This window comes from Euwallacea similis, chromosome 14 (assembly GCF_039881205.1).
Source record: "Euwallacea similis isolate ESF13 chromosome 14, ESF131.1, whole genome shotgun sequence".
In the NCBI taxonomy this organism is placed as follows: Eukaryota; Metazoa; Arthropoda; class Insecta; order Coleoptera; family Curculionidae; genus Euwallacea; species Euwallacea similis.
The window spans coordinates 3,980,766-4,006,885 of NC_089622.1; the positions used below are offsets into that span (position 1 = coordinate 3,980,766).

General features: G+C 32.8%; 1 protein-coding gene and 1 pseudogene across 1 annotated transcript in view; one reads left to right on the forward strand and one right to left on the reverse strand.

Moving 5' to 3' along the window:
- Window positions 1–1,137: 1,137 nt before the first annotated feature.
- LOC136413612 (very long chain fatty acid elongase AAEL008004-like) overlaps window positions 1,138–26,120 on the forward strand; it is a 51,736-nt gene continuing 26,753 nt past the window's right edge. The window contains exons 1-2 of the mRNA XM_066397292.1: window positions 1,138–1,593; window positions 13,006–13,074. Coding sequence (XP_066253389.1) covers window positions 13,014–13,074 — 61 coding nt within the window. The 5' untranslated portion in view covers window positions 1,138–1,593; window positions 13,006–13,013. The remainder of the gene's footprint in view (window positions 1,594–13,005; window positions 13,075–26,120) is intronic.
- LOC136413610 (histone-lysine N-methyltransferase SETMAR-like) lies at window positions 22,325–23,413 on the reverse strand (annotated as a pseudogene).

Consider the following 26,120-nt stretch of genomic DNA (forward strand, 5'->3'; position numbering starts at 1 on the left):
GTCTACTTCTGATATGAAAATTTGGAAAATATGGACACGAAGAAACCTAAAAATATATAGGGTGTTTTTTTGCTAAAAGCGTTTAAAATAATTTCACATTCATATCTAATGCAGCAAATCATTTATATGTTCATATAAATTTTATATTTCAAGTTGACTCATTTAAAAAGTTATTTTTATAGGTATTTAGAAAAAAAACAAAAAAATATGATAAGAGGGAACCAACCGCTTAGAGATACGCAGTGTAGCTTAAGTTGAAAAAGTAAAAGTTATATTAGGTGATCATTTTTATTTTTCATGGTTTTTGTTTTGAAAACATTTAAATTTAGGGATGGGGAACACTATATAAAATCTGTTTAGAATTTTACATAGAATCCAAAAATACATTGCGGTTTACTATGTAAACAATAGTCCAGGCTTCAATGAGATTCATAAAAGCCTGTAACTTCTATATTTGAGATTTGTTTGTAACATTCAAATTAAAAAAGTTTTGACAGGGGAGGGGGATAAATTCAGATTGTCCCTTTTATTAAGATTAGGAGATGCCTAGACCATACAGAGTATCCGGTTGAGTTACGGGTTTAAGTATCATATAGAAGGCAAAAAAAACACAAATATACAGACGAATTCAATTTCCAATGATCTTCAAAACGCGAAGTATTATTGAAAAATTTTGGCAGCGAGTGACAATAGTTTTAAAAAATCTGAAACCGCATTCCACTGCAGATCGGTAACAAGCCTCTGTGGTTGATTTAGATCTAATTTCAAAGTTTTCGAATAATTGATAACAATTCGGACTACCCTGGTATATGAGCGGACATCCGCTCTAACTGTTAATAAGTGGCGGTACCGTACTACCGCTACCAGACCTCGGTACTGGGAACTGATCTTTCTTTATTCTTCTGACAATTTACTTCATGTTGTGGTTTAATCGCTTATAACTAAAAAAATCACTCAGAGACGGACATAATATTATTCAATTCACTAAGAGATCGAAGTGGAGTGGAAAAATAAGAAAAGCAGGAATTCTTAAAAAAAAAATGACTAATGATGAACTGTTTGTATTTTATGACGTCAGACAAGCAGCAACGTGCGTCGACTCAGTTCGTGCTTTTTCGCCGAGAAAACAATATATAACTCAAGAGGCAGACGGCCTCAGAAATGTTGTAGCATCCCTTCCTACAGTCGGCGCGGTTTGTATTCACATTTCGTCGAACGAATAGCGGAATTTGATAGAAATAGAAACGTCGAGGAGTGCGACGGTGCATACCGGCGTAACGTAACCAACAGTAGGTGTTGGTGTGACTCAAACACGCCCAAAATAAGTAATAATTAACAGACAATAATGTGTTCAAATCAGTGATAAACGATTAAAAAAATTCGAATTCGTTACCATACAAAGTCAGCTCCGCCCCAGTGATCTCGGTGTCCGGAGGTTTGTTTTTTTGGGGGTTAAGTTAACCGGTGCCAGCGAAACCTAGTTTTTTAATCTCTCCTGGCGTCCTGACCTGGGAACCTGGATTTGTGCTACACATCTGCCTGTGATTTATTTCCTAAAAACATTGTTATTATCGTCTGAAAAGAATATTAAAGGTAAGATTATAATTTTATAGTGATATAGTCATTAATGTGTATTAGATAATAAAGTGTTTGCTGGCGTTTGCACGGTTCTCCTGACACACCCTCATCCTGAATTTGGATTGGAAATTTGTCTGACTGAAAGAAGGTTATGTCATTTTGTTCTTGTATTTTTCTTTTAAGTTTTTACTGGATTTATTGCAATTTTTGCTAGAAAATCTTATAGAGTATGAAGTAATAGGAAGACCAGTAAATAACTTGGTACTTTAAATACTTACATTTTTATATTGCTGATTTTTTTAAAGAAATTCAAATTTTCTATTACTTGTTATTTGGCTTACCATTTACCACTATGGGAGCCATTTTCTAAAAACAAAAACAAATGAATTGTACTTTTGCAAAGCTCAATGGTTTCCTAGGCAACCAATAAGTCACGAACTAGGTCTCTTTAGTGTTGGAAATTTAACATTTTCCAAGCAGTGTCTTTATCCTTTGTATATCTGTATCAGTACTGTATCGGTATCTGTGTATTGATATTTGACACTTTGCAAAAATCACGCACCTTTTCAGTTTTCTCATAATGATAAAAATGCTATCTAGAAAATTTTCTGATGTAAAACTCCAGAGCCACATTCATTTTCTTTTATATCACACAGTTTAGCCACAGTAAATAAAATTCATAATCAAAAATTATGTACCTCTTTAAAAATTATTCATGGGACAATTGACAATAATTAATAATATATGCATGTGGTGCCTTATATTAAAAAACAACCTTATACGTACATATAACAAAAATGTCATTCAAGCAACTGAATTTCAACTGAAAGTCTCTGAAATATTGCCGTTTAAATTTCTGTTTGATCTTTCATAACAATGGTACAGGGTGGTTGAAATTCGATCTTCATCATTAGGATCTCCAAAACTGAAGGAGATATGAAGAAGTTTAAATGAGGGCAAAATTATGTAATTTAGGGCTTGATCAAATGGCATTTTCACAATTTTAATTTTCCGAGTATTTCCGAAGATATCCGAAAAAAAACTAAAAATTGGAGATTTTGTTTTTATTTATTTTTAGCGTCATTTAACAAGGAAGTCCAAAACCACAAGCACATTTTCATTGTCGCTTTTTCTCAAGTACACGATAACGTTTTTAAATTTGCCATCCGACGTTTCGTCTTTCGCCTATCATCATTAACTTTATTTTTTTTATGGGCGCCATATTGAATCTTTTGACAGAAAAATAGTGCGTTTTATTCTGATTTCATTGATATACAACTTGTTATAATTTGCTATTTTAAATACCCAAATATTTAAATAAAAAGATATATTACCTTAATTGGCCTTGACTCCATTGAAGGATTTTCTTTTATATGCATTACATGACAGAACTTGTCAAATGAGAAGTAGTAGTATTGTATGAAAACAGCACAAATGTGTTTTGAGTTATGTCTGGAAAGGCAACAGCCGCATGGAACTTTATTTAAAACTTTGGATGAATGTTTAGCTGAGTTTGGTGCTTTTCAAAAACTTAGGATGAAGTATGGAAGTAGAATAAAAAAAGATACTAGAAATAACTTATTGGCAGAGGTAAAGTCAAATTTCATATTAAAAACAGGTAACATTCGTTTGTTTTTTTTTTAGATAAGTGCGAATCCTTCACAATTAACTTATCAAGTTTCATTAGATATGGATGTGCCACATACTAGCATCTGGAGATCATTTAAAGGAAATTATTTAAAATTTTATAAAATATACATTTCCCATAAATTATACCCAGATAATCCTCAGAGAAAAGTAGAGTTTTGCAATTGGCTCTGAAATAGAGACGATTCTCCAGATTTTTTAAAAACCATTATTTGGACCGACGATTAATGATAATAATATTTTATAATAATTTGAATATAATAATAAATTTTCATTCAAAGTTTTAAATAAAGTTCTATGTGGCTGTTCCCTTTCCAGATGTAACTCAAAATACGTTTGAGCTGTTTTTGTACTACTACTACTATTTCTCGTTTGACAAGTTCTGTCATGTAATGCGTATAAAAGAAAATCGTTTGACAGAATCAAGGCCAACTAAGGTAATATTTATTTTTATTTAAATATTTGGGCATTTAAAACAGCAAATTATAGGAAATTGTATATCAATGAAATCAGAATGAAACGCACTATTTTTCTGTTGAAAAATCCAATATGGCACTCATAAAAAAAAGTTAATGATGCTAGACAAAAGACGAAACGTCGGACAGCAGTTCTGAAAACATTATTGTGTACCTGAGAAAAAGTGGCAATGAAAATGTGCTTGTGGTTTTGGATTTCCTTGTCAAATAATGCTACAAATAAATTAAAACGAAATGTCCAATTTTTATTTTTTTTTCGGATATCTTCGGAAGTACTCGGAAAATTCAAATTTTGAACGTGCCATTTGGTCAAGATTTAAATTATGCAATTTTGACCCCATTTAAACTTCTTTATATCTTCTCTAGTTTCTGAGATCCTAATGATGAAGGTGGAATTTGAAATTCCCTGTATGTATATGGTGCTTTGCTTAAATAGAATACTTCAAGAACACCCTGTATGTCAAGAACAAATTAAGGTAACTATGAAGCAATGATATATAAATATTAATATTGATATAAGTTTTCTCTTTAAGTCAGAATGTGCTATCAAATTTCATCTATCTATTATAGTTTTCTCAATGCCCCATAAATCCATTGAGAAGATACCACCCCGTACAATCATTGTTCAAAAATTGGTTTCAGTTTAGTTGAAACTCTATTTGAACCGAGTTTTGAATCATAATTACACAACTGAGTCTGAGAATAACCTGAGGACCTATTTCTGGATTGATTTTAGATAAAAAAACAGCTTGTAAAATGTTGATAAATATCCATAAATGCCTTTCTTTTTATGCGGAGTTGTTCAATTATGGCTTAAGCTCCATTCTGATAAACTTGACCCATGTACATTAGGAATACAAGTAAAAAATTTGTTTATAGCAGGTAGTTGCTCGGATTGCTATTATTATGATAACAATGAGTTTTTTATGGACGTCAATATTTACGAGAGCCAGATTTAGGTGAACCAAGTTTAAACAAATTTAATAACTTAGCCTTAATATGCATACATACCTGAACCAGTGCCTTGTTTTTCAAACACAGAGAATTGAAGTGTCTATTATTGTATAATTTTGAATCTATATTTGGTCTACAAACTCTTTTGATTCTTGCCCCCTGTGTCTGTCACTTTTTTGGAATAATAATTGGTTACAGTTTACCTGTAGACAAGTCTCTAAGATCCCAAAAAACAAAGAATATTCTCAATTATTATTATTTTTATTGTTATGAATGGTTGATTAGGTAGAAATGATATCCTTCCTAAAACACCGAATAAATTCTCCTGATTGTTGTTCCTGCTTATAGGGTATTCCAGAATAAGGTGGTCAACGCTTAATCACATATTTCTTGGTCAAAAATATATCAATTCATGTTAATAAATTGATATGTTGATATATTTATATACGAAATTGTCTCCTTCTGAAGATAAAACCTCCCAAAAGCTAATTTTGTTTTAAGTTTTGCAGATAGGTCGAAATCCGTTATATGGAGTGCAATGAAATTTGGTGTAGAATTTTTCTGCTTCTCGGGGCGCATTCGACAGGGATTATTATTCTAAAACCATCAGGGGTAGTAGTCAATTGCTAGAAGGTCAAATTTTAAATACACCAGAATTTTTTTATTTGCTTATAAAGACGGTTGTTTTTTTTTTGTCAAAATCCTGACCTGTTACGTAACTTTTTTTTTTAGCTCTTATTGAACTTTGATTTGGAGCGTCAAAACGAAAAAAAAAAATGTAATTTTTGATTTCAATTTCTGGAAAACAAGCTATAATAAATGAAGAATTTACTTGCGCATAAGAATAGGAACCAATTTATTCCTTAAAAGCGAAATATAGTTGTCATAAATTTAAAATATGAGTTTCAAATACATAAGAGTACCAAAGGGTATAAATACATCTTGATTGCCATCAATAATTTTACGAAATGGTCTGAAGCTTACTTTTTGCTGAATTAAGTGTAAACCGGAAGCGATACAGGTAAATGAATTTTTTTGCTGACTTGAAGTGCCTCTCGAACTCTATTAAATGAAAAAAAAATATATATATGTCCATCGTTTTACAGAAAACAGATTTTTTTTACTTGAAACATTTTTTTTTGAGCCGCCTTGTAGCAAATACCCTATTGAGCCTAATTTACTCTTACTGATTTTACTGATCGAAGATCAGTGCCGAGAAACTCTTCTATTCTCTGTTTATAAAATTTCACAATTGTCTGGAAAATCGGTAACTAACTAATTGATTTATTTAATGTAGATTTGTATGTAACTCAGGTTTTAATATAAACCTTGATAGGAGCCTTGATGTGTGCTTTATTTACCAGCATTATGTTTGGCTGGATTAAGATAACAAAATCATAAACAGCTTTTTGATTTTTTATTAAAAAAATATTTAGGCCGTGGGCGAGTCCAGGGTCCATATCTATGACCTAGAAGGAGGACTTATTAATTATTTAATAATTGTTCGCGAATTAATTGGTAAATGGAAGGGCAGATCGCCGAGACATTTTAGTGTATGTCGAGGTGTGCATGCTCAAGGTATTTTGAGGTATTTCTAACGTATTTCATAAATACTTTGGTATACGAAAATTCATTAGTGATCTATTTCTCGGTAAGCCCACGATAAAATTGACCTATTATATGATATTAAAAAAATGTTTAAAATAAAATGGTCCTATACAGGGTGTCCCAGATTTTATGATAAGGATTTCAGGAAAGGTTAGAACAACGTAGTTAATGTGGGTGGTTCAGATGAATCTCTGTCCTAATGTTCTTCATTTCTGAGCAATAAGGTGACAAAAGATTTTGCTCAATTCGTCAGGAAACTACTTCATAATCGTTGAAAACCCCATTTGGGCAAGCGCAGTGCTCATTTTAGGTTTAGATCTACAATATGTGTTGTCCAGAAGCATTTTCAAATTGTCTCGGATTCCTACAGTCAGGCCTAGAGATAAAAAATGTTGCTTTTATTTTTTCATTTCTAAACTGTCAAAGCCTCTTAAATAAAATTTAATGTACAAAACTCTATCTTGAAGGTTTACAAGAATAAACAGTATTTAGTGGTCAAGTGCAGGAGTGGCAGGAGTATGGGTGTTTAATACTAGTAATTTGATAAATAAATAAATACGTGTTAGACAAGTTTTCAGAAATTTCTAACATAATTTTTCCCTAGTGCAGGGAGTAAAGTAGCAAATTCAGTGCACAAACCCTGGTATGAATTTAAAAAGAACATTATGTATAAGAGCCATAGGATTTGCTTTGATATATATTTTTTCTCATATCTGCTGTTTTTACACAAAGTAAAATTACAGGTTGATCTTAATACACTTTTTATAGAAGTATCTTAATTTTGAAATTCTAACATAATTGTTTTTATTGGAGCATAGGTCTTGGGTAAGGTATAGGTTTGGGTAAAGTCCATCCTATAAGATATTCATATCAGTAAAATTCAAGGTAATTTCCGAGAAGCGGGCAAGGTTTTTTAACATTTATTTATTATCAGGAATTATTCGCAAAAAACAAGCCCTGACAGATCATTGCTATTGTGATTAACCGAGAAATACCCGAAAATAATGGTAAACATATGTAGAAATATGCACATAAATTAACATTATAGTTTAATAACTAGCTTGGTAGTGAATAATAAATAAATACATTTTTTTGAGGTGATCTTGGAAGATTGCCGCGGATATATTTGCGTTTTAGTTCAAAGTTTCAAGAAAATATTTTTAATATACAGTTGTGGTCAAAATAATAAGAGTGGTAGTGTTGAATTTCAATATATTATCGCCAAATATTTAATGAATAAATTACATACTTTGTAATGTATCACCAATATAGAGTAACGTGTACTCATGAAGAAAAATATATAAAAAATAAAAATAATTCAAAACCACAAACTTTATAATATTTATAAAAGAGGATATGGATCTTTTTCCTGGCCAATAAAATAAGAGTATACACTTCTTTTGAGAAAAAAAATTGTAAACATGAACTTTCAACAAAAAAAAACAAATATACTTTAGTATTTCGTAACGTGTCCCTTTTGCTTAATTAGGGCAGTGCATCGCTTTGGCATAGAATCAATTAGCTTTTGACAAAGCTCTACCGGTGTGGCGTACCAGATTTTTTGAACCTCTTCCCACAAAAGCCTTTTATTCGAAGTTTTTTTATCTGCAAGTTGTTCTTTTAAATACTTCCATAGGTTTTCAATTGGATTCATGTCAGGTGATTGCGACGGCCAGGGCAACACTTCAATTTTATTTGTTACGAACCACTGTTTCACAACTTTGGCGGTATGTTTCGGGTCGTTATCGTGTTGATAGATCCAATTTAGAGGCATATTAATTTCGGCGTAGGGAAGCATAACAGTTTCCAGTATATCCATATAAATTTCTTTAGTCATGTTTTCTTTAATCAGATATAGCGGACCTACACCATTATAAGAAAAGCAGCCCCATAATTTGATGTTTCCTCCACAATGTTTTACAGTTGGTAAGGTATTCCGAGAATTTAATTCTTCATTTTTATATCGTCTAACATACCGTTTTCCATCGGATCCAAACAAATTTATTTTGGTTTCATCACTAGATAAAATGTTTTTCCAGTTACGATTGTAATTCTCATTTAAGTTGGATTTAGCAAATTCTAATCTTTGCTTGATGTTCTTCTTGCTCAAATGCGGAACTTTTCTTGCCACTCTCCCATGAAGATTCATCTCTTGTAAGCGTCTTCTTATAGGTTTTGTACTGAATGGTAGGTCCAGATCTCGTTTAATGCCAAAAGATGTAGAAAAAGGATTCTTTACTGCTTTTCTTACAATTCTTCTATCCATAGATTTGCTGGTTTTTCTTGGACGGCCTCTAGTCTCTGTTGGTATTTCAGTTAATTTTTGATCCCTCAAAACTTTGGCAATAACACATTCGGATCGCTTGATTACATCAGCAATGAATTTGTAAGTTTTGTTCTCACTTCTCAGTTGCAAAATTATACGCCTTTCTTCAGCACTACAGTGCTTTGCACGACCCATGGTGATACTCAAAACTATACTAACGGATAATAGATAAACGAAGAATTGTAAACAAATAAGATTTACAAAAAATTGATCAACATTCGACCAAAGTAAAAATTAAAAATAGAACACTCTTATTTTATTGGCCAGGAAAAAGATCCATATCCTCTTTTATAAATATTGTAAATTTGTGGTTTTGAATAATTTTTATTTTTTATATATTTTTTTTCATGAGTTCACGTTACTCTATATTGGTGATACATTACAAAGTATGTAATTTATTCATTAAATATTTGGCGATAATATATTGAAATTCAACACTACCACTCTTATTATTTTGACCACAACTGTATATTAAGTTAGAAGTGAAAGTTTATTTGGTATTTTTTTGAACAAATGATTTATTATTTCTTTAATTAAAATACTGGTTCAATCATCATACCAAGTTAGGAAATAGTTGATGTTGATCTTGATTCTAAAGTATCTATCTAAAGTGATCTAGTTTGCTTTGGATCGCGTCCATAAATACTGACCTTGTTCCAAATAAAATTGCAATCTATGCATTTGTTAGGAATAAAATAAACACGTTATTGTTTGGTGTATTCCTTGGATTTATTATCAGGTGTTGAAAAGAAATATTCTCTTACGTTATTTCATGATACACACACATATTGCCTATAAGCTTAGAGGAAAACTTAAGGACACTCTTCGGGGTAGCTTTTTACCTAAATTATTGTAAGTACTAGTTAGATTTTGTTGAGGGTTGCTTCAGTGGGTGAGAAAAAGAAAAGGGAGCACCTGATTACAACACGATGAATTACAGACTGACTATTAAAAAAAGAAAAAGAACACACTGTTAAAATGGAATTAGATTAGAAAAATATTTGAGCCTTTATTTATTAAGCTCATATCTAATCGCTATTTGGCGTAATTTATTTTTTTATTATTCCTCGCTGATTCTGCTTAGAGTCAATTTTCTTAGGCGACAAATAATAATCAGAATCAGCATCGCCGTTTGCCCCTTTTTAATGATAAGATATATTAGTGTTAGTTAGTTAATTTTTGCCGCTCGTTATAGCCAGAACTTCAATATATAATAAACTCTTTTTCGTATCTACTGGTGTTTAAATTAACACACACATCTAAAGGAACACAGAAAACGCTGACCCCGCATATACATTTGGCGGGCCGCCTTATCAATATTATTGCTTTTAGGCAAATTAAGGTTTACTTTCTTCAATACTCTCCCTAAAACTTAACTAGAATAAAGCAATACACAACACAACACTAAGGATAAACTTTCATCTGATTTTAAGTCGTACACGCTGTGCAATTTCTTCCACATTTCTTCTCCTGTAGCACAATTCATCAACAGTTGTAACGGTTTAGATTCCACAGTTGTGACGAACAATTTTCTTGCCATCCTGTCACCTTTGATCCATTTTTTAATTTCTTTTCATAGTCCTGCTCACTTTCTTCAGGTTTTCTTTCAGTACCATTGCAGATGTCTAACGCATCTTCACTGTCTAATATCGTTTGTATAACAAACTGCCACTGTTGCCAGTTTTCGGAATCACGTAGTTTTTCGATTCTGGGCTTGTCGATCTCCATTTTTTTTATGGCAGATAATACACTAATTTTGTAATTAGTCGTATAATCGCGAACGAAAGCTCAAATCGGCACTTCTCACTACAACACTCGCGACTTATTCTCACTCGCGCACTGGGCCCATAACCTGTTGAGGGTTGCTTTAGTGGGAGAGAAAAAGAAAAGGGAGCACCTGATTACAACACGATATATTACAGACTGCCTATTAAAAAGGAAAAAGAACACATACGAAAAGGAACACTGAAAACGCTGACCCCGCATATACATTTGGCGGACCGCCTTATCAATATTATTGCTTTTAGGCAGATTAAGGTTTACTTTCTTCAATAGATTTAACCATTAATCAGAGAAAAAAATGATGTATTATACATGCCTAGTTGTGCCTCTACCGAAACCAGTAAGTGAGGTGACTACTTTATTACCTATCACGTTTTGATGGATGGTTTTAAATACTTCATATTTGCCTAGCGGATTTGAGCTTAGGCTCAACACATCTTCATTAGTACAAGTAATGTTTTCTAATAATTTATCATTCCTCATTACTGGCCTATACAGGGTGAGTCACTTTATATTAGCAGGATTCTAGTATTCAATATAGTACCTTATTTTAAGTTTAGTAAGTTATATAAATATATGTCGGCAAACTCTTCGTTTTTGAGATGCAGGGTGTCAAAATTTTGGATTTTTTTAATGTATTTTCCACACAGCTTTTATAGTTTTTGAGATAATTTATTCAAATTTTTACCATTTGTTACCTATGATGGTCGATAAATTTTGACGTTTGTTTCTAGATGATTTAAAAACCTACAGGGTGATTTTTTTCGGCAGTTAGGCCTCATTTTACTATCCAGAATTTTTTGTGGTGTACCACTGACTGCTTAATCTAAAAACTTTGGCTTCCACGTTCAATTTAGACATTTTTTTGTCTTATGCAGTTTTATCCATCTGTAACTGAGTAATTTTAAAAAGTTCCCGAAAGAACGTTTTGTTTAAAAAAATGTTTTTAGGGGGTAATAGCATAAGAGCATCAAAATTATCAAAAATTTTTGCATAAAAGCGTGTAATAATAATAAGCTAGGGCACTATTACTTTACAAATAACCCGGAACTATTTTATTTTGAATTTAAATTTTCAAAATGCGATCCATTCTGTTCAATGTATAATCGACACCGCATCAATGTTACGTTCTTTCAGAGACTTTCAAACTACTTAAAAACAGTTACAAATACGATAAAGCTGCAAAAGACAAAAAAGTTTCTAAATTGAACGTGGAATCCAAATTTTTGAAATTCAGTAATTAATGGCGAATCACAAAAAAATTCTGGACGGTAAAAGTGGGCCTGACCGTTGGAAAAATATTACCCTGTAGGTTTTTAAATCATCTAGACACGTTAAAGCTTCTGGACCATCATAGGTAACAAGTGGTAAAAAATTGAATAAATTATCTCAAAAAATGTAGGAGCTGTTTGGAAAGTACAAAAAAAATCCAAATCTTTCATATCTTGTATCTCAAAAACGAAGCATTTGCCGAAATATATTTATATAACTTACTGAACTTAAAATAAGGGACTCTATCGAATTCCAGAGTCCTGTTAGTATAAACTGACTCACAGTGTATATTGTAGCCATAATTTCCAAATTATTTTCCATAAATTGTCCACAATTAAAGGTTTTTTCCCACTTACCTTCGGTTATTACCCTCATTATACTCACTAATTAAGCGGCTTTATTTGTATAGTGTGTATGTAACTGAGAATGTACCTATTAATTACCTAATTAACATGTTTTGTATTAATTTCCTTCTAATATCATTAAAATAAATTCATCAATTACTTGGTCTATCACATATTTACCCCAAGTCGCCTGTTGCCATCAGTTGATGAACATTTTAAATTTCAATTCTTAAAATTCACTTAAGTATGTCTACTTCCAGAATGGGAAGTAATGTCTAATGCAGAAAATAATTTTGTAGAAAGAATAGATTTGCTTACAGCGAACTCGCACCTGCATATAATTAAGATATTCTAATGTGTATAAATAAATTCGATTACAATCGCTCGTGTCGATAGTTATGGTTCATCATGTTTTTATCTAGATACGACTTCACTGCATATCGTATTAATCAGATCCGAAATGAATGCACCTGATTCTGCAATGCTCTTTCTTCAGAAAAGACTGAATGTGCAATCTCGAATGTAACAAGTGGTGGAAATTAATTATTTACTTTATAAGATGGATGTATCACAAAGTAAAAATAGTTTAAATAAACTGCACAAACTGTATAATAAACCACTAACATCTCGATAACCTGCTTACCTATCTGTGCGATGTAAGCTGCTTCTCTTTTACCCTACAATGGCGAATATTTTTTAATTGCATCTTTTGATTTGGTTTGTTAATTGAACCACTTTCAACTTTAAAAACACTTTCTGTTTTACAAATTTTCCGGTGTAGTCATTAATATTTCACTAATTTCATTGTGAAAAGATTATTAAGCTTATGTATATCTTATTTTGCAATTAATTACCTAATGCAATAAACGGCTCATTAATTATATTTAATTTTGTCTATTAAGAGCAGTTAGTAGAAAGACACTAATGCACATTTCCTTATTGAAAGTGTATAGCTATGCTTGTAATATGGGTTTTATTTGACTCATAATGGTTAATAATTTTTCTATTTTAATTTCAGATTTCAAGATGGCTCATCTGGTCACAAGTATTGTGGATAAATACCATGACATTCTAGATAATAAAAGTGGTAAGTACATTTTTCAAATTAATCATTCGTAGCGGTATTATCCCCAAAATCGTCCAACCCAAGCACGTCTTAAAGTCATGCATAAATCCTGGTAACCTCGCGCTCGAATTTACTGCTAATTCTTGAATAAATGAAAAGTTCTACACCTACTTGCATTGTCAATGATATCTTCTTTGAGTTGGCGGTCGTCTGTAAACCATGAATATTGAGCTAAATAGCTACTATTTCCAGTTTTTCTTGTGTTTAACCAGGTTTTATTACAAAAAATGCTTTAATTGTTTTATTAACACCTTATCAATAATTAAACAACAGGGACACCATTTAAGAAAACTTTTCGGTTATTTTGTTGAGTTAAAATTGTTTTAATTGTCTTTGTTATTAGTAAAAATTGTATATAATTTTTTATATGCTGTTAAATAACAAATGTGGCCTGATGTTTGATAACAGTTATCTCCATTATCTCCAATTTCCAGTCCGTTCTATTGACTCATAGATTAGTCATTCTTTTAATTCTTGGATGCCATTTAGATTTTATATTATAATCTTTTTTACCTTCAAATAAATAATAGCCTTTTGCTTGTTTTCCTGTTCTCATTGATTTTTATATTCATCAATATACATTTATTCATTTAGCCGTGTTTAGAACAAATTAAGTTTTTTGGAAAATTTCATCAACTATATACTTGTTGTACGTAGAAAATATGATTAATAAATTATTTACTGAAGTACTTATTTAAAATTTATAAACACTGACTAATAATTTATCTGTAAAAATAGCAAATTTTATCGTTAATCTTAATAAGTAATGCATTTTTGAAATTTTTCTTTCTTGTTATGAATAATTATTATTGTACATATTTGAGATTGTTGCTTGTCCTTGTAGAGATTTTCTTTAAATTTCAAACTGCATTTTTGATACATGAATATTGTTTGCTTTTGGATAATTCTATAATTTATGGTTAGTTTTATGCAATTGTCTTACAAAGTATTTTGAATACAATTTTATATGTCTTCTCTAGGAATAGATTAATACATACGTACTCCCCTGAGATAGAATATTAAAAGGTGAAAGTGAAGAATCTGATAATTTGACATAAAATCCACTATCACTCAATCAGTTGATGATACAGTTTTGGACTCTAGTAGGAATTCCTAACTTTTCGCATTGACATATTTTCGAACCTTAATTAATTTATCTATCAACATTTTCCTTTATCCATTCCTTACACTTTACAATTGGTTACGCCTTAAAAGTCATTGAGCCTATTAATTTAATCAGAATCTCAAATCCCTGAGTTGTAATCTTTGGCAAATTGTTTCTTCATAAATGGTTCTTTTGTCGCATTTTTCAAGATCACCGGGGTTGTTCCATTACACAAAGGAAAATGTTTTCATCTTCCAGAGACTTACCTACTCATATCCCTCCGTGTTAAAGATCGTCGAAATGTTGTTGGTGAAGAAAGGGGTAATGGCTTTTATTGAGAAATACTGTATTCTGCTCGTAGAATTGTTTGGTTTTTGAAAAAAGAGATATTAACAAGGCATTTTTTTCATTCATGGAGTTTTTGTACTTGAAACTGAATAAGATCGTTGTGTGTGTAATACGACATTGTGCACAGGAAGCTAAAGCATTATGGGCTTAGGGGCAGAGCATTAGAACGATTTGCCTCTTGTTTGTCAGGTAGGAATTAAAGGGTACGTTTCGGCGACCCTTCTGTTAGATGCAATAAGGGTGGATTATTGGCTATAGCAAGACTCCGTTTTGGACCAATCTTTTTTTTATACATATCCACAATTCAACTTGGATCGACATTTTTGGAAAATTGGCTGTATTTGTTGGTATTGTGCTCGTGGGGAGTGCATTATTGCAACGATCATCAAGGATTTGGGGCTAATACGTGCGTCGCATGTCGTGAACTATTCACGAATGTGAATAAAACAAGCTTAATGTCATGCAGGTGTGGCTTGCATGATACTACCAACAAGGATGTCAATAGAATGAAGCGGAGTAAGTTGTTAGAATTGTGGGTGGATAATGAATGGAGATCCCGGACGCTACTGAAGTGAACGCAAAAATTTCTGGAGAGAGCTTTATGCTGCGAGTTATATTTAGGGACCTTGATTACTTTATTATCATGTGTGCTTACTTTGTATTGATTGTATTGATTGGAGGTGCAGTATTTGTCTTCGATATTCCTGTGGGGAAAACTTTTTCACGGGGATCGTTGCTTCTTTAAAAATGTGTGCCTAGGTACACATATATTATTTCGAGGTGTATTTTTGACTTCAGCCAAATTGATTGATTAATACACGATTATAAAGTGCTTGAAAAAATGTTTGGAGGTTGTTAATACTAAGATTAGTATTATATTCAACTGCAAAAAACTTCTACGTGATAATTATCTCAGAATACAAAGTTTTTTCAGCTCAATGATGATTTTGAATGTGTTTTATTGAAATCCTCTCATCTTTCTCAAATGTGCAGAAAATCATTGCGCTTGTAATATTTAACTGTTCAAATAGCGGTCAAACATTTTGCGGTCAATTGTTTCGTTCAATTGACCATACGCAACTCAAATTAATATAAGTATTCTGGTTGGTATTTTAAGGATTTATGTCAAGTAGTTGATTTAATTATTTGATAATTACCTTAGAAGTGCTTAAGTGACGTGTTTTCTAAATATTTGTTCTTAATTAGTTTTATTTCAAAGAAAGACATTATAGTTGAAAACTTTAGCTTTAAAAATTATAGCTAAAAAGCCTAGTCATAGAAATCATTAATTTTAAATTTCTATGATTTAAGTACTATAGTAATAACTAGTTTGTCCACTAAGTTTGAATTTTCCATTGATTCGTTCCAAAATTTGGTAAAATCAGTCAATAACAACAAAGTATTCTATTCTACAGAAATGGATTTGAAGCCCACCAAAATAAATTTTATTTGTTTAAATATTTCTATCAACTCATTCATCTAGGTGCTTTTAAAATGTGACTATTAACAATTACCAAATTTAAATGTTTATAAACATTAGTACTTTGTATTTATATTAACACTACATAACTAATTTTATTTGACCCGGATAATTTAGATCACACTTACATATTCATGATAAGCAATAAATAAAAGAATATGTAAAAAATACTTTCTGCGTGCTCTTAGAATTTTCTCCAAAGTTGGAATTTATGGTAAGTTATGAGTGATTTCTGAATAATCCTTCTGGTCAATTCTGGGTAGTGGTGGTAGAAAATTTTAATTTTTGAAAACAGTCTATGATTTGAGTATAATTTTCAAAAATGGGAATTTCATGGAGTTTGCAGAAGATAGTATATCTAAGATTCTTAAAGTCGAATCTGAAACTCAATGATATCTACATCGCCCTCGTGGTATTCTTGCATTTAAAACATAGTTAACCTAACTATACCTGTGGGAGTTATTTCACAAAGGCAAAAGTCTTATTCGTAATCATTGAAAGTTTCGGTATTAGTTATTACAAGTTATAAATAATTCACGAAAAATTATCGAACTTGTTCGTAATAAAATTGAAATGCCAGCGTCAGGAATAAGTACAGTTAGAAATTACTAACAAGTGTAGTTTTGTCTAAAATGGAGTAAAGGGATTCGATCGAATCGAGTTCGTTCAAAGTGAGCGAAAGTACTGTCAGCTGTGGTATACATTAACCACATTGCCATCCAGTTATGCCCCACTGAAAGCTGACATGAAAACTATATCTGATGGTAGACCCACGCTAGAATTTATAAAAGGACTGTTATTAGAACATGAAGAATATTTAATGCGGGAAAGTATTAATGCCAGTATGAAAGCTCTTCATTTCCGCCCTACAAATGCAGATATAAATTGAAAGAGGAAGAAGTTTCCTTCAAAAAACAAATCACATTGTTATTTTTGTAAGCAAAGCTTGATGATGAAAGATGTAAGAAAAACACAAAAAGGAAGACAGTTGTGAAAAACAGCAATGATTAAAAAATCATTTATTTTTAAGATGTGTAATAAAAACCTGTACTATGATGCGTCACAGGGCATTTTGTGTTAGACTCAGATGCGATGAGCATAAATAATTAAAATTTTCTCATGGAATGAAAAAAGGGAAAGGCAAATTAAAAATATACACACATTTTAACGAGACAAAAGTTGCTTCTACCGTTGTCGACTTCAATGGAGAGCTGAAGAGTGTCATTTACAGCAAAAGTGTGTCGACCAACATTACGTCTTCATCTAATCGCATTCAAGTGGTGAGGATCTGGATCTAAGACCTGTGTTATTCACAGAATCTGGTCATGTGGAAGTCAACAAATGAGAGGACAGTAATTGTGAAAGGTAAACGCATCAATAATTTGTGTAGTTATTATAGAGTTAATAATACATAATACGCATGATAAAACACGGGCTGTAACTCACGTAACTGAAGGCAATGTGGTTGACATATGTGGCAATGTGGGTCACATAAGATAAATTTATTTAATTTCAAATTAATGAGTTAGCGAATGCTTAAGGGATATAAATTTTATTGATTCTTTATGTGAAACCTGTATTAAAACAAAACAAGCACGTCTTCTTTTTGCTAAAGCTGAAGAAAAAACGTTGTATAAAATTACCATTATTTATTATGTAACAAAGAAAAGAAGAGATAAGAGGTACACATACAGTGGTGTGCAAAATAATAGCAGCGCAAAGAGTGTCTTTGCAGAGGGTTGATTATTAACTTAGGTAATGCTTTTTGAGAATCATAGATGTCAGGCCTCCTCACGATACTGTATCAGGTCTTCAGTGGGTCCAATTACAGACACCTTATGTTGAAACCTTTTTGGGATTCCCCTATTTAAGTAAATCTCATATTTATAGGCCTGTGCAAAAAATAGCAGTGTTGACTGTTGGACGCATTAAAATACTATGTAATTTTCTTCTATAGTTACTTAAACGTTTTAAAGTTTTCATTTAAGATAAATATAACATAAATAGTAAGGTTGAATTGTACATTGATTTTTGTGGGTAGAAAAGCTCATTGTACGACAGAAATGCGAAACAGGTTTTTAGCACTTACAAATGAAGGAAAAAGTTATTTTATTCAAAATGAAATAAAATGTTCCGCCAAAATGATCAGCAATACCGCAAAATTTGTAAAAAAACTGAAGATGCGTGGTAGAAAAAGAAAAACCACGTCAATAGATGATAGATGAATACAGAGGGTGGCGAAAGTGTCTCTTTTTTTAACATTTAAAGAAATAAAAACACCAATTGGAGTTAAAGTGAGCATTTCTACGGTATTGAGGCGATTAGCTGAAGCAAATTTACATGGGAAAAACCGAAAAAAAATTTCTAAAGTAACTTACATACAGATCTCCAATCGCTTAAAATTTGTAAGAGAGCTTATTTCTTACCCCCATCTAGTTGAAGGCGTATTCATTGGTCAGATGGCGGATAACGAATAAAATCGGATGATGAATAAAACATTCTTCTTTTCGGTTCTTTTGGACACAGACAATATGTTAGAAGACCTCTACCATCTAAAGACAACCCAAAGTGTACCCTAAAAACTATAAAAAACATTTTCCATATGGGGTTATTTTTCGTATTACGGTATAAGTTCAACACACCGTATTGAGAAAATCATGGACTAAATTGTGTATATTGATATCCTGGAAAATATAATAATATTTTCTCATGTCAACGACAATATGCCCATCAAATCGATCTTTATATAGGATAATGATCTTAAATACGCGAGCAGAAGGGCAAAGGCATGGTTTGTCGACAATAGGGTAGAGGTTTTGAAGTAGTCTGTTCAATCTCAGGACTTCAACCCTATTGAGCATTTACGGACAGATTTTAAAAAAGAGATTTTGCAACAATACCAATCAATAATGAAGATGTGTGGAAAATTGTCCAAGATACTTGGAATGCAATTTCAGTTTAGAGATGTCTACGCTTAGTCAACTCAATGCAGAATAGATGTTTGGCTATTATTGCTTAAAAAAGATACATTATAAAACATTAATATTAGTTTACCTAAATAAGTTTTTTTTTAAATTTTAATATTTTCCTTTTCATTTTTCCTAACTTTTAAGAAATACTATTTTCTTAATATATTTATTTTTGACAGAGGAATGTAAATACTTTTTTTTATGTGAGTAAGGGTTTTTTCATAAGTTGTTTTGCTTTTCCTTGCAGAATTAGTAAAATTTTATGTTTCTTAAAAAGTACCTACATACTGCTATTATTTTGTATACATGTCTTAAATATTACGTTGTTAATAGTGCAGCTTCGTTTTATAAAAAATTGTTTACATCCTCGATTAATTTGTATTGTGATAATAGTAGGAAATATTTGTCTATAGCGAAGTTAAATAAAGAAATAAATACTTTAAACGAAAGGGAATAACATATTATTATTACAGTGTAGTTATTCCTACATAAAATGGATCAGCTGAGCGCATTAATTGAACACAGCTTTGGTGTTAAATTTAATTTCAATCTAGTACCTATAGAAACTATTAAAGAAACAAAACCTTAATCTGCCTAAAAGCAATAATATTGATAAGGCGGTCCGCCAAATGTATATGCGGGGTCAGCGTTTTCAGTGTTCCTTTTCGTATGTGTTCTTTTTCCTTTTTAATAGGCAGTCTGTAATATATCGTGTTGTAATCAGGTGCTCCCTTTTTCTTTTACTCACCCACTGATGTAACCCTCAACAGAAGCAAAGAATCTGACAAATCCAGAAGCTATTTCGCCGTTTCTATGGAATATTGTTTGCAGTTAAATTTAACAACGCGTCAATAATTTGGCCCTAAACGAATCATTATGGCTTAAATCATGGTTAGTCCATATTAATGTCACCTTAGAGTCAATAACATGAAGTATGAAAACTATCAAAGACGTGTGGCAGTGCCTAAAAACACAAAGAATCTAATAAAGATTGACACTAGAAGTCAGTTTTCACGAGAGCAGATAGCGAATAACGATGTCTGCTTGAGATATTTACACGCAGGTTACCTGAACTAACCTACTGACAGAATTTGTACTATTAGTTCGGGGAACGACAGAAGAAGATAAGACTAGGAGGGAAATAGAAGAGTTGATTATAAGTAAACTGTAGTTGTAGGTTATTAATTGAAATATTAAATTTTCAAGTTAATGTTGTAAATTAATGATAAGTAAAATTAATTGGTCATGGTCTAGTTAAGTTCTAGGTTTTGCCTTAACCTACACAACGAATGATGGACCATCAGTTTGTTAACCCCTCATAAGATACAAGTGTAGACTTATTAATTTTTTGAAGGGATGTGTGAATTTTTTGATCGTAGTTGGGTAACAAATATGTTATACACTTCTGATTATATTTAATCTTGAGTTCATATAGATAGGAACGCTCATTTATGGTTAAGACGGCTTTCGATTATATTGTAATAAAGCTTCTTTCGAAACGATAATTTTAAAGATAAAAATTTCAAACTCACATTTTGCGTACTCATCAAAAGTGCCATTGAGGGTGTAACGTTTAATTTGAGACATCGTAATATCTCGAACAATAAGCGCTCCACGAAAAAAATGTATATTATGAAAGTTAATTATTCCGCGAGGGAAATACATTAATGCTAAAATTAGTGCTCCTCTGTCTCTTCTTGTGGGGGAAATGAGGGATAACTTTGATTTCTTAAATGCCATCCCCTACTTTTTATTTCAGATTCGAATTCTATGGCAAAAAACACGTAGAATTTGTTTGGAATTTTTTTTTCAATTTACCTAGATGGCGCTCTTAACGAAATTTAATTGTCTTTTCGTTTATGATTAGCAGAATGTTTGGTGAAATCTGCTTTAAAATTAATTTAAACAAAAACTTTTTGAAGTTAGTTTTTAAAGTAAGTGCTCAAAATGATGGTCTTCAACTTCAATGCACTTATTAATCCGCATTTCACACACAATTAAGAAGTACGTCAGTTGGAGTTTCGGCACAAGCATTTCTGATACGCTTAATCATATTCTCACATGTCGTTGATACTTATTTAGAAACTTTGTTTTTAAGATAGCCCTACCAAAAGGAATCTGGCGAAGTGAGATCTGGTGATCTAGCAAGTCAGTTCACCGGACTAGCTCTATCGATCCAACGATTATTGAATTCACGATTAAGGACTTCTCATGCTACCACCGAATAGTGTGATGGAAAAATATCATGCTGAAACAACATGCTCTGCAGCCCTTCTAAGCTCAAGTCTTCAAGTAATATTGGCAGTTCGTTTTCCAAAATGTCTCGGTACATTTCACCATTCAAGTTGCCTTCAATTATGTGGAGACCGACAAAGATAAGGATTAATAAATGCATTGAAGTTGAAGGCCATCATTTTGAGCACTTACTTTAAACACTAACTGCAAAAAGTTGTTGGTTACCTTGATTTTAAAGCAGATTTCACCAAACATTCCAATAAATCATAAGCGAAAGGAAAATAAAATTTCGTTTCTTACAGCGCCATCTGTCGTGAATCGAAAAAAATGTTTCAGACAAATTCTACGTGTTTCTTGCCGTAGAATTCGAATCTACAATAAAAAGTAAGGAATGCCGCTTAAGAAATCAAAGTTACCCTCTATCTCCCCGCAAGAAAAGGCAGAGGGGCACTAATTTTAGCGTCAATTTATTTTACCCGTGGCATAATTAAACTTTTATAATAAACATTTTTTTTGTAGAGCGCTTATTATTCGAGATATCTCAAGTTATGTTATACCCTGTATTGTGAGTTTACTTACTGCTCTTATGGGCGAAAATAGGGACTATTATACATGGTGTTATACTCACCAGTGACACAGGAAACAACAGGATGACTCGAAATTCGTCCTACGGGTGGTTACTACGACGCTACGCCACGCTATTTTCATATCGGTATCTGGAAACAGATGCGTCTCTCGAAGAGGGTTAATTAGCATAATCAAAAAATTACTTCTGTTTCAGAGTGTCAAGATTTAACAATATTTTTTGACTGAATATAATGCATCTGAGGACTTGAATTTCGATATAAAAATTTTAATAAAATTTTCCACACAATTTCCAAAAAGTTGTTTTGGTTTTAATGTTGTTTTAATGTTAAGGGGGCTCTCTCAAAAAAAGTTGCCAATTGAAATATTTCAATTTAGTTCTGTTTCAGGATTTCAATTGTATTTTTGATTTGCATGTGTGCGCGCGAGTTTTCCCTTTTATAAGAAAACACTGGTAGGAATTATTTTAAAGTTTTTAATGAAAAGATATATTAGATCGTGTAGTATGAAATGAGTAGAATTGAATTGAAACTTTAGTCATTTTTTTTTCATATGAAATGTTTTTATTGTCAATCGAAATATGCACCACCATTATCAATACACTTCTGCCATTTAACGGGAAGTTCATTGATTCCCCTGCTGTAAAAGCCTGCAGGCCGGGAGTCGATAAACTCTTGGAAGGCAGCTTTGATAGCCTCGTCGGAGTTGAATGTTTTCCCTACCAAGAAGTTATCCAAATTTTGAAAGAAGTGGTAATCAGTGGGTGCTAAGTCGGGTGAATACGGTGGATGACGAAGAGTTTCCAATTCCAACTCCTGTAGCTTGGCCAAGGTGACTTGTGCGGTGTGTGGCCGAGCGTTGTCGTGCAACAATAGCGGTGTGCTTCGATTGACTAATCTTGGCTGCTTAACCGTCAGTTGCCTCATCATTTCGGTCAGTTGTCGGCAGTAGACATCAGCCGTAATCGATTCACCAGGTTTCATGAAGCTGTAATGGATGACACCTGCGTTGGACCACCAAACGGACACCATAAGCTTCTTTTGATGAAGATTTTTTTTCGCACAATGTTTTAGTGGTTCATCTTGATCCAACCACTGCGATGAACGTCTGGTATTGTCATATAGGATCCATTTCTCATCACAAGTAAGAATCCGATTCAAAAATGGATCGTTATTATACCGGCACAACAAAGAAACACAAGCTTCGAGACGTCGTTCTTTCTGTATGTCGCTCAACTCATGCGGTACCCACTTGTCCAGCTTTTTCACCTTACCAATTTCAGCCAAATGAGTCAATATTGTTTTTTTGGTTACACTGAATATTAACGATAATTCGCTTCCACCACGGCTTTCAGATAATCGTTATCCACTTGAGTTTCAGGTCGTCCACGTGGTTCATTTGTTCAGGTTAGTTCAGGTCAAAATTGCCAGAACGAAATTTCATGAACCAACGAGATACTGTTTGCTGTGAAGTGACTTCAGTACCAAACACATCATTAATATTGCGAGCCGTCTGAGCTGTTGTGGTTCCACGGTGGAACTCATATTTCATTAACACACGAATTTCACTATTTTGCATGGCTGTACAAAAATTTTTATAAAAATAAAAGTTTTCAATAATTTTTAACACTTTAAACTCTGATCGAAAGAGGAAGAATGTGCCTTTTCCACATAAAAAAGTCAAGTCCAAATATAGATTTAGAGTGAAGTTATTCGCAGTTGAATGTAGCATTTCGAGAATCTACTCATTTCATACTACACGACCTAATATAATAATTGCTTAGTAATAAGGCCCTGACTCGAACACCTCGTTAAGATGGAATGAATGCAACTTGGGTCGAGCCTAAGGAGAGAAAAAATAAGAAAAACAAACAAGGAGGAGACAGTGCCCAATTTCACCAGGTGAACCGAAATACACCCGCGGTCTTAAATAATATCAATTAACAAACATCCAGAAATTTATGGGATTTGAAAAAATATACGAGAGCCGTAAGATCTATCGGTTTTAGAGTTTATACAGCATGGAACGTAAAAATTTTACCAGAATATTATAGAACTTTAAATGCAACCATAAACATGAATTTATATATTGTAGTGTTTGCAAATTAGTGGCACATGTAATGAACTTTCTTATATGCACCACTTTGTAATAAATCATCACTTTGCTTTCATCGATACAGGGTGTATTTATTAGGTGTACAACTTTGCTTCCGCCGTTTTTGAATAGATATATGTAGCGGTAAGTAATGATCGAAATAAATAACCCCATGTGGGCATGCAGGAGCCTTGGGCACCTGTTAACATAACCTCATAAAAATATTAGTCTATTTGTGTCTTCATCATAAAGTTATTCGCAATTGAAAATGTCAGTGTACGAGCCAAATTCTCGTCATTTGCGGGAGGTTTTACTTTTCTGCTTCAATATGAAGAAATCTGCTGCTGAGGCTCATCGAATGCTCTCAGATACTTATGGGGAAGCCACTATTAGTGAAAGGACATGTCGTGAGTGGTTTCAGCGCTTCAAGAACGGTGATTTTCACGTCGAAGACCAACATAGCGGTGGAAGAAAGAAGGTTTTCCAAGATGCGAACTTGGAAGCATTACTTGACGAAGACTCGTGTCAAAGTCAACAAGAATTGGCACAATCATTGGGAGTGACTCAACAAACAATCTCAAAACGCCTCAAAGACATGGGAATGATTCAGAAGCAAGGATATTGGGTGCCGTACGAGTTGAAACCAAGAGATATTGACAGGCGTCTGTTCGCTTGTGAACAGTTGCTTGCAAGGCAAAGACGGAAGGGATTTCTGCATCGTATTGTGACTGGGGACGAGAAATGGGTTCATTACGATAATCCCAAACGCAAAAAGACTTGGGGATATCTCGGCCATGCTTCCACGTCGACGGCCAAACCGTCTATTCATGGTTCCAAAATCATGCTCTGTATTTGGTGGGATCAACTCGGCGTAATATATTATGAGCTGTTACAACCAACTGAAACAATCACAGGTGCTCTTTATCGAACCCAATTAATGCGTTTGAGCCGAGCATTGAAAAAGAAACGGCTGCAATACAACGAGAGACATGATAAAGTGATTTTGCAGCACGATAATGCTCGACCCCATGTTGCGCAAGTGGTCAAGAAATACTTGGAAACATTGAAATGGGAAGTCCTACCCCACCCGCCATATTCTCCTGACCTAGCTCCTTCTGATTATCACTTGTTTCGATCCATGGCACATGGGCTAGCTGACCAACACTTCCGGTCTTATGAAGAAGTAAGAAATTGGATAGAATCGTGGATCGCTTCAAAAGATGTCCAATTTTTTCAACACGGGATTCGTATGCTGCCCGAAAGATGGGAGAAAGTAGTGGCCAGCGATGGACAATACTTTGGATCCTAAAGGTATAATTAGTTTTTTACAATAAAATCGCGAAATTCGGAAAAAAAACGGCGGAAGCAAAGTTGTACACCTAATAGAAACTCTTCTTTTTCAGACTTCATTTCGAATATATAAGATAAGAACAGAAAGTAAAAGTGGATTCCGATGTAGTTTTTGTCGCAGAATCCAGCAACATAGTTCGTTTTTTCTTGTACCATATGGTGCAATTGACTATAAATATGATTTTTTAATGTGACATTTTATATGTTATTAGATGTTGTAAATGGTGTCGTTTGAATTACAGTTGTTAAAATTAACCGTTTTTCTTTGACTGTGACCGAAGTGAGCACTAATGTTGACCTAAAGATATAAATACAGTAGAATCTCAATTATCTGTGTTCCGGTTATCTGTTTTACTCGGTTAACCGTGTTGTTGACCTATTTCGCTGAACCGTGCATTTTTTCTTCTAACACTCGATTAACCGGGTTTTATAAGAAAATATGGATACGCCCTTACAAATGCTTATAAACATAGTTGCCTCCAGCGATAATTCATACGTGTACAAAAGATCAATTTCTTTGAGTAATTTACTGATACTTAACATAAATGAAAAAGCCGACACTTAAAAACTGAAATTCTTTTGATCCATTTACCGACCCTAAGAAATTGCATCCCCGCGACACGGGAACATATACTGGTCGAGAGTCGGCCTGCTTTTGTCGGCTTTCATGGGTATTTTTACTGTTTAAAACAATTATAATTAATGTATAAATTACTGCTGAAGGCAACTAGACTTCCCCTACTTTCTTTATATTTGAATTTTGTTATTTATCTTCGTTGAAAATGACTGCAAAACACAAGCAAATAGTTTTAAATTTAGAAGATAAAATAGAAATAATAAA